At 42.0% G+C, this 10,449-nt stretch overlaps 1 protein-coding gene across 2 annotated transcripts; it reads left to right on the top strand.

The window, feature by feature from the left end:
* Nucleotides 1-5,306: 5,306 nt before the first annotated feature.
* On the top strand, nucleotides 5,307-10,449 carry LOC133916751 (E3 ubiquitin-protein ligase BIG BROTHER-like). 2 transcript variants are annotated; one of them, XM_062360570.1, is made up of 8 exons: nucleotides 5,307-5,686; nucleotides 6,418-6,579; nucleotides 6,835-7,069; nucleotides 8,140-8,177; nucleotides 8,630-8,674; nucleotides 9,531-9,658; nucleotides 9,858-9,966; nucleotides 10,053-10,449. In XM_062360570.1, exons 2-8 carry the CDS (start codon nucleotides 6,439-6,441, stop codon nucleotides 10,104-10,106), a joined length of 750 nt encoding a protein of 249 aa, XP_062216554.1. In that variant the 5' UTR covers nucleotides 5,307-5,686; nucleotides 6,418-6,438; the 3' UTR covers nucleotides 10,107-10,449. The 2 variants fall into 2 exon arrangements, with proteins under 2 accessions (XP_062216554.1, XP_062216555.1); XM_062360571.1 differs by lacking the exon at nucleotides 5,307-5,686 and having other exon boundaries at nucleotides 5,695-6,579.

The raw sequence follows: 10,449 nt of genomic DNA on the forward strand, positions 1-10,449 counted from the left end.
ATCGGAGCATGCACCCATTGTCGGTCGTCCCGCCGCCATACCGAAGCAGAACCAAGTAGACCGATGGCGCCTTAACGGCCCTACCGCCAAGGTCACCAGGGAGCCCAAATCTCGTGCAACCGCATGAACCAGCGTCGGAGAACCTCCCCCGAGCGCATCTGTCCCACCGAAAGATGTCGGCAGCTTCCACTGCGAAATTGGCACAGAAAACACACCACTAGCCTAACCATCTTTAGCTCCACTAAAAATAGGGGCCCAGCAAACTAATTCGGTGTCACCGGAATCAATTTCGACAACCCCACACCACTGCAAACAACAAAGGAGACCAAAAGTCACCCACCCAATCGTTTCGTCAAAACGTAGACATATCTCACCATGACATCACCCAATATGACAATGTTTTTCACGAGTCGTGAGGCTGCGAAGGCCATTCCTGCAATCTCGCCTATCGATCAGCACACTCCACAATATGGTACCAGCCGCTCGATATCGTGCTGCGTGCTAGATTTGCCGAATCTAGGGGGTACATGCATACGATCTTGCCAAAATGCCTAGAATTAATGCAGGTCATCACCAGGCGGCTTAGCTTTTCCGGCCGCCGGAAGCTTGGCCGCGCGACACGGCGCAACGCATCGCATCGCATGCAACGCGCGGCACGGGGAATACAAAAACCGGCAAGCACTCCCATGTCCTGTCGCGTAGCTCTCTCGAGTGAGCCTAACTGGCCATTGCTTCAGCGCTCCTGCCTTGGGAAGGCTCTGATACGGCGGCGCTGCAGGCACGGGCACAGAGGCAGGCGTCCTTTTGCCATGCCGACTGCCTTGCCAGGTTCGGCTCGGCTCGGCCCCGAGCTAGCTAGCTAGCTAGCCCTCGCCGGCAAAAAAGCTTCCCGGCCGGACGGACAAGTACCTTCCAGAAGGGAGCAGCGCAGAGAAAGACAGCACGCCCTCGTCTGATCAAATCCCTCCACGCCGGCGTCCTCCCCTGCTGCTCCCAATTCGATCTGGACCTGTTCCATAGACCACAGCTCCTTCCCCCAGCTCGTTGCCTCGTTTGGGAATTATCAAGTACGATGAGCTCATTTCACTTATTACACCAAAAAAAAAACTCATGAACAATTTAGCTCTAGAATGGCTGCGACGGTTTCTCTGGGGTAACGGTATAGGATGACATTGTGTACCCTACTAGAAATTGACTTCCGTAATGCCACCCACTAAAACTTAATCCGCGTATCACGATAAAATTACCTGAGAGCAGCTCCTAGAGAAATATAATATAACTCCATAAAATTAAATTTAAGAATTTTATCTTAAAAATTCTGTTTAAGATGTCCTATATGATTGCTAATATTTAAATGTTTTTAATATCTCTCTTCATTCTAGCTACAAGTGGGGAACCACTCAGACTCCCAATCCCACTAAACCCACCTACCTGCTCCCATCTGCCCATGTCTCCTGCTCCTCTTCCGGCTACTACTCGTTCGTTCATCGCTATTTGTATGTGTCTCCTCCTGTACTTCCTGACCAAATCTCTTGCCATCACTCCTCCCCTGGCCGCATCCAACCTCCCCTAATATGTCGCCCCATCATGTTCTATCCGCATTGCTCAAGGCTACTAGTCAGAGCGTTGAGCTCGTGAACCCACTAAAATGGACTACGAGCAAAACCTCTCCTTTAAACCTCTTACTGAGCCAACTCACTCCTCCACTTACCCTTGTTCTCCCTCTCCTTGAACTTGAGCTCATCGCCCCTTGTTCATCGGGGAAGAAGGTGCCCTCCTCGGCACTAGCGAACGTTTGACTACATTGTGCTACTCTTGGTGAGCCTCACCTCAACCCGACCCCGCCATCATCATCCCCTACCCCCTCTGACCTTGTTTCTCCCATCATTCTTGTAGTTGGTGTCGGACGAACACCCGCATCACCTCATCTTCATGTTCGGCTGAAATGACCTGCCACCACCGCGCGGAGCTGTTCTCTTGTCTCGGTGAGTTATCCTTCAAACCTTCACGCGTGGACACTCCTCAAAGACCAACGAACATTTTCCCCACTTGATTTCCGCATAGGAACACCAAGGAGCCCCGCCCTCGTCGCCCCCTTTTTTGCGCACGTATAGTCACTGTGGATAGCCTCACATGGTGAGCCAAACTTTGATTCCTTGTTCATGTGTCACCTCTTAGATCTTCTAATCATTTTGCCTCAGTTGATTTTAGCCAAAAACTTCGGAGCATGCTATCGATGAGAGCCCCTTTAGCCGTATCGCCTCACCATCGCTATGCTTCCTCGGGCCCGCTCTGCCCCAACTGAGCGCAGTATGGGATATGACAGTTAAGGTCTATCCGTCGATGATACATGAGAGAGAAAATACTTTAATCTATTAAAATATAGGGAATATGATATTGAGATTCTGTTAGAGAAAAAAAGATTTAGAAAATAAATTTTATTAGAAAGACTTTCTGTAAGTAATATTAGGAGTGGATTTTTAGGCACGTCTTGCAGATGCTCTTACATGAACGGCAACACCCCGATCCTGTCACGATGCTCGTTGATGTCTAGAGACCGGGTGCACGCGTTACGGGATGCCGCACTCTCCCCTCGGTCGCCTGTGCTCTCCGCCCATGCCGTGCACGCTTTTCAGCGCGAAAGCAGGAAAAGCACGCGTAGGGAAAGAGAAATTCCAAGCGTCACGCCTGCATTCAGGGCGGGCCCACGCCCCGGCCTCCTCTCCCTTGCGTGCACCCCAAGCGTACTTCTCGCACCGGCAATCGTGACGCGCCGCATACCGTCGTGTGGGTCCCGGATCCATCTGGCCCAACAGACAGTGAGACGACACCACAGTAGAACCTTGGTCGCTCAGCTGCCCTTCGCTTTTATCCGGATCTGGGGCTGCTTGAAAAGCTAAACTAAATGGAGAATTCGCGAGATGGTTAATCCAGTTGCTTTGACGAGGGTTCCTCCAACGAGAGCGCGCCACGTGGCAGGATGCCGCCGATTTTGACGTCGCTGTCGGGAGGGAGTTGGCAGATTGGTTCGACCGGCGCTGCCACGTCGGGGATCTGCGTGGCAACTCAACTCTCGTCCCAGCTTCCTGCGCCAAACTAGTTCAAGCGACTGCAATTTGTAACCACTAACAAGACAGTGAGAGATCAAGAACTGGCCACACTCCATTTGTAACTTGTAAGCTAAGATGGGTACTACGTGCTTCCAAGGATCCATACTAGCTGTTCCTTACAAGTTAAAACTATATATAGCTGAAGGTAAGAGAATTTATCCAGTTACCACTATTTATATTTATATTGGTGTTGCGGTAAAATGTTATATCTCTTTTTCTGACATATAAGACTACCTCTGTATCAATGTTATATATATATAAATCAAGATAAAAAATCTTCAAAACACATATAAACTAGTAGTATACAGGCAATTTTCCGATAAACTTGCCTGAAGCGCAGCACAGCGGAAGTGGTTCGTTGGACTGCAACTGCCAATTTGTCCCACACCAACAGTCACACACCGTCTCTTTACTGGTAGCTCCGCACTTGCGCACAAAATCTCCAAAGTACCCCTTTGGGAATCACGACCAGTGTACTTCAGTCGCATAAAGCGTGCACTGCACATTGCTTTCATGGCGTTATCAGAGTAATAAAGCCATGGTTTGGTGGTAATAATCATGTGCTTTTGAGTACTTGCTAGCCGTAAAAGCAGTGGTAGTTACACAGTTAATTAAGGTTGCTCCCGTATTTAACTATTTGGTGTCATTGCATGTGGAGGATTTTTTTTGGGTGCACGGTCAACAGTCACGTTATATAAGACAGGACCATTCGAAGGGGTAATAACTAGCAAGTTATCTTATATTAATAATATGGCTAGTCTCACTATAATATTTTATCATGATCGTATTTGATTAATTATATTTTACATATACTTTTTATATATATGAATTTTATAATAATTTAATTTTTTCTAAGACTATATTTGGCATGATCGTTCTTTTTTCTATTTTAACCCTAATTTGATTATTATTTATTTTATTTTATTTGGACTCTTTTATTTAGATATTTTCTTTAAAAATCATATGAAAAAATTAAACTACTAATTTTTCATAATTTTAATTTTAAATTTAACTATTTATTAATCGTATTTGATTTGGACTCTTTTATTTAATTTAGATTATTAGGTGTTTATAACAATGAGTGATGTAGATTTTTTTTATTAACATGATAATTCTGTGACCTTAAAAGCAGACATGCTGACTCTTTTTAGCACTCAAATAATAATAATACACTAGATTTAGCGCAAGGGATTAGGGGGACATGGTGTGCAAGTGTGGATATCTTTGGGCTTTAGTAAATTGCCTATTCAATGGATCTTATTACAATTTACGGTATAGGCTTATTATAAAATGAGATAAACAGATTGGTTTATTGCTGGTTTTTAAAAGATGAAAAGCTAATTTTTATGAAATAAATTAAAAGTTAATAAGCTGGCTGAGAGTGATTTTTCTGAAAAGCTAATGTGCTGATGACTTAAAAAATTCGTAAAAGCTAATAGCTTTTGGCCTAAACCATAAACAGCTTTAAGAAAAAACCGTTTTTCAGTGAAAACACATAAATTTCAGGTGTGCCAAATATAACCATAATCATGTTATACAATGAAAGTTAGGCAGACAAGGAATACTTTGGACAATCCCAATATATATTCTTTAATGTAAGCACAAGTCCAATTTCAGTTGACTCGACCAACCTAATGTCCATTTTGGAGCCAGGATAGGCAATATTAAGCCATACTGGAATTTATAGGGATTACCTTGATTTTTCATTTGTTTATTCTTTAATGTAAAAAAAAATACCTGGACAAGCGTGGAACAATGGTCGGATCACCTATTCACCTTATTGGCTTGAAACAAGTCGAAATTTCCCTCCTCGCAGCCGAAAACACACAAGTCGACCTCCATGGTCACCGTCACATATGCTTTCGAATATTTATCCAATTAATTATAATTATATGACAGATCCACATGGTAAGCATCGATGTCCTGTGGCACTAATGATTTTTGATAAATATCTTAGTAACATCACAATTATACATAAAATGATGTCATGATTTTAGTAGGATTACTGTTTGGTGACATCAGTGACATAATGTTTTAGATCCGGCCCTGACTCGCAGAAGTGAAAGCAGATCAAGAAACTAGAGAAATGTCGAAGAAAGAGTGCAGAGAAAACTGGCATATTTATTTTTTGGCGATAGCGAAGTGGACTGAAAGAAAAACCAGTTTTCTCTTAAATCTGTCCCCACCATGGCACCATCTGCCACTCCCACTCCTGGTATCCTATGGTGTCAGCCAGAGCTCTGAACTGGCCGTTCTGAACGAGCATTCCAGTTCTTCACCTTGTCCTCCTGCTGCTGCCTTCTCACCCCCAAATTCACCTCGCCGCCCTCCAGCATATGTGAGCACCTCGCCGGAGCCGGCGCCCAGGTCGTCACTCCCTCCTACCGGCTCCCGCCACCTCCAAACGAGCCCCATCCTGACCGCGCCGCCGAGCACATCCCCGAGCCTTCCTTCCGGGGAAACACGCCACCTCGAATTCTTCTCTTGTGCGCAGTCGTTTGCCCTCCGCCGCCTCCTTCCAACTGCTGGTTGCGGAGGTGGAGATCTGTTCGGACTTGCATTTTCTTCTTCTGTTGGTAAGGAAGCATTGGCTTTCTTAGATGGTTGTTCTAAAAGTTTTTTTTTTCTTGTCTCCCCTTTCCTTGCTGTGAGCAATCAAATCCAAATGTTTCCTTCGGGGATGGGTACTCCAATCTCTCCATTTTTGTCGCAATTTGTTTGCTGATTGATTGAGTACTAATGCCGGTTTATTTTCCAAAATTTTGGGGGTTTGAGGGGTTCAACTGAACCCCCATACCCCATGTTAAGTCCGGCCCTAGAGCCTCGCAACGTTGTTTTTTTTTTGTCTGGATCGCGCATTGATTCATGCAATGTATTGGCAGTTCTCCGGTTTGATGAGCGCGCATTGTAGCATTGGCGGCAAAACGTACCACTTTTGTTAGATCATTTTGCGGTATGATGATAATTTGGTCGTTGTGTTATCAATGCGAATTTCAGCTTGCAATCTGTGTCGCCGAAAGCCACAATTAATAAAGACCGATGCATGTATCTTCTCTTTGGAGGAACCATTTACTTGGACATAATAAGCAAGATCTGTAGTTTTGCTTAACATCTTTGCAGCTCATCTTCTTATTGAATTGGAAGATCAGTGTGTAAATTCTACAGTCCGTACGACTCCCATACTTATTCTTTGATTTCCAGCTAATAGCTTCCTGCTTCGATTTCATCTAAATGACATGATATAGGGAATACCAACGTTTGCAATTGTTTCAGTTTAATGCAACTTTTATGGGTTGATTTCTTTTAGGTGCATGTTCCATCACAAGGAATGAACGGGAGTCGACAAATGGAACTTCACTACATAAACACCGGTTTTCCATACACCGTCACTGAGAGCTTCATGGATTTTTTTGAAGGTCTCACCTATGCTCATGCTGACTTTGCTCTCACAGATGCCTTTCAGGATCAGGTACATAAAACAGAATTGCCATTTTTCTCAATTTATCTTATACAATAGCCATCTGATTCCACCCTTTTGAATCCTTGACTGCCAAACTTTTGATGTCGTACCACTGCATATTTGCCTCAGAAATGTGGGAAAGCTTTTGACATATCACTAAACTCTCAGGAAGAATCTTGCTACATCCAGAATGGAAGCCATTGAGTCCTTATTTTCCTTACCACTATCTGTTTAACTCACAGTTATTTTGTCGCTATTGTGCAGGTTAACCCGTACTGGGCTATGATGCAAACAAACTCGTATAAGTATGGATATTCTGGTGCAGGGAATTATTACAGTTATGGACATGCTTATGACACGGATGATTACATGCATAGAGCTGATGGTGGATGCAGAATTTGGGATAATACTCCACCTGTAAACAATACGGACTCTGCCAATGTTGTCCTGCAGAGTGGTGAAGCTCCTCATACAACTGCAAATTCCACTACTGAGGAATGTAAGTTGAAACACAGAAGTCCTGAAGTTATATCATTTTTACAACATTCATTACTTAGGGAAGATCAGCATCTCTGGTCACGTTAATGATCAACAGTGAGACATTTCAAATTAACACTATCAACTTCCTTCACAATTAATGTACCAGGGGTCCAAATTGTGAAAAGTTATTTTGGAGATCTCATATAGATCTACACCATATTCGAATTCTGCTGCTGTCAACCTAATTTCACTGACTATACTGTTCAGTTGAATATGTATTAGTCATGAAGTATTTCCATTGCAACTTGAGACATATACGCAGTTAGAGTTGTTCATGAGTGCTAGCGTTTGAAATCAAGGTAATTTTTGTATCTAAATTGCATTTATAAACAAAACAATACTCACATTAGCCTTTCGTTTCTAAGAGGGCCAGTAAACACATCAGCATGGTTCTATAACCATGAAAGTCTGATGTGTCTGTCTGGATGAAGGCATTTCTCCATTTGCTCACAGTCTGTCATGTGAGAAGAAAAGTTTGGTAGTGTCTGACCATTGATTATTGTTATTGTATGATGAGATTTTCGTGCTAGCGTTTACTAAAAAGCTACAGTAGATTAGATTCTTGCAGAAAGGAAAAGGAAATGATAAGTATGGAATTGAGCTTCTTAATGCTTGTGCCATACCTTCGTACTCCTGGTTGCTATTTCATTATACATTATTTTTTGGTTACTGTACAATAGATAACCTTGTTCATTATACTGAACAGATTACTAACTGTATCAATTGTTACACAGTCATCTTCATACATGTCGAAATCATCTGGTAACTTGATCTTTTTTTTAATACCAAGCATACATAAAACGACACCTCCGACCCGCCCCTGTGATGTTTTAAAAGGATCCTTTATGAATTTGGTTGTGCCATTAACAGTCATTGAAAAGTTATGAGATTTGAATATTTTCCTTCAAGTTATACAGTCAACTTTGCAACTTCTTTCTTCAGACCATTTAACTTTGGAACATCTTTAAACGGTCTAGTTTTCAACTTTTATCAATCTTTATTTGACACTCTGATTTTGTTCATGTACAGGCATACAACAAGTACACCAAAATCCGGGCAGTCCTCAGGTAAATGAATATTTCGAGCACAATTCTCTTTGTCATAACAAGCATTTTGACCATTTTCCCTGTAAATGCATGTGGTGGGGTTTTCCCAGATTATACAGATAATTCTATTTTTCTTTTCCCTGTATTTCATATGATTCCGAGTCAAAATCATCTTATATATCCAGTGTGCTAATTTATTTTATTTGTTTGACTATGCATCCCATTAATTTGTCTTCAAGAGCGAAAAGCTTAATGTATTCGGCCATATCCACATGTCTAATGTTTGCTGCTTCTGTGGATTTACATCCCACATTACATATAGCATAAATATGTGTTACTCTCCATGTATCATGTGAAATCGTGCTTCATTCATTAGGTTGTGAAATACTATGACTGCAGTCATGTATGTGTTGTGTGGTGCGGATGGCCATGGTCTCCAATTGATTCACTGATAATTGTTATTATCATTGCAGGTTGTTTGGCAAGACAATATCGACCCTGACAATATGACATATGAGGTTAGTGACTTCTGTTGCATAACCCTGTGACCTGTGTCCATGTTCTCATGCTGCTTGTCTCATGTAACACAGTTACTTCAGATATGTACCATATTGAAATGGATGCTATGACTTCTTGCTGCATGCTGACTTAATGAGAAGTTTGACACGCTTGCCAATTAACCATCCACTCTTTTTTCTAATTGCAAACTGTGATTGCCTTTGACACAACTATCAACCTTTTCAAGTCAAATCATAATACATAAATAGCTCTTATGTGTTGCTTTAGTTGTTATGACTTTTAAATCTTTGGAGTGATCAGTTTTGTTATTATTTTATAAACTTTTTTTCTTGTGAAGGTTTTGATTTTCCAAGAGTACGAGTCAACTGTGGGACTAAAAAGACAGTTGTCCTTTCTTTGTTTATTGTAATGGGGACTTCTCCTTTGTAACTCAAATGAGAGTGGAAGAGGGCTATTAGCATGGGTGCGAGCCACAAGTTGCAAATCTGTTATTTACATGTGGAAATATGAAGTGAAGCTATGTCTGGGATATTATCCTTGGCTGCTCTAAATTACATACTTTCCCAACTGTCTTCATTGCTTAATATTTAAGGTCAAGGAAACCTTTTTTTACTTAAAACTTGAATAATCATGCTACCCGTCTCCTTTTGGTTTGTTATCTGAAGAACTTTTCAGAGTTGCAGCAATTTATATATACTATTTCTCTTTGTTTCATGCGATGTAACCATTGTATAACAATATAGTTTCTGTGGTTAAGCTATATCTTTACTAACCATTCGTTTGCAAAATTTCTCATCATTTCATTTCTAGTGTTACAAATATCATTTTTCTTCTCTCGTCTTGCTTTATTGACAGGAATTGTTGGATTTGGGTGAGGCAGTTGGAACCCAGAGCCGTGGTCTCTCCCAAGAACGCATTTCATCACTTCCTGTCACAAAGTACAAGTGTGGTTTCTTTTCAAGGAAGAAAACACGCCATGAGAGGTCAGATCTTGTTGTAATCTTTTATGCCAGTTGTGTGCTTCAGAAATTATGATGCATCAATGTGATGCCACATATTTGATGTAACATGGTGAATTTTGCTTACCGTAGAGGATTAGAGGATGCAATTGTTTGCAACAACTTTGTACTGCTTCTTGAATGGACATGAAGCTAACTTGCAGGACTTCCCTTTGGGTAACAGGTGTGTGATTTGCCAAATGGAGTACAGGAGAGGAAATCTGCAGATGACACTTCCCTGCAAGCACGTATATCATGCCAGCTGCGTGACAAGATGGCTTAGCATAAACAAGGTCAGCAACCAAAAATTGATACGATGCACGTCTGCTTTCCGTTTCTCCCCCCTTTTCGGCTCAAGGAAAGTACATTTCTTTTGTAGGTATGCCCTGTTTGTTTTGCTGAAGTTCCTGGCGAGGAGCCCAAGAAGCAATGAGTTATGTGCCCTCCACGAAATTATTGCGCTCAGAAGCTCAGCTCACGGTGCCCCAATGGACGCAAGATTTCTGCTTGAAGGCAGCTTGTTCAACCCACTTTAGATTTGTGTATTAGCATCATATTACCAAATATAGGTTATAATCAGATGTAGTTGGAACTGCTACCGAGAGGTTTGCTGTAGGCTGTAGAGTTCCGACTGTGAACTAAGACCACCTGATTGACGAAGACATGCTCGATCACTCGCGCTGGCGACATGTTTTTGTCCATTGCAAAGAGCATGTGCTAGTTTGTGTTACTTGAATATGATTAAGATTTTGCGGACAGAAAAAATTGATTTATTA

This window comes from Phragmites australis, chromosome 4 (genome assembly GCF_958298935.1).
Source record: "Phragmites australis chromosome 4, lpPhrAust1.1, whole genome shotgun sequence".
In the NCBI taxonomy this organism is placed as follows: domain Eukaryota; kingdom Viridiplantae; phylum Streptophyta; class Magnoliopsida; order Poales; family Poaceae; genus Phragmites; species Phragmites australis.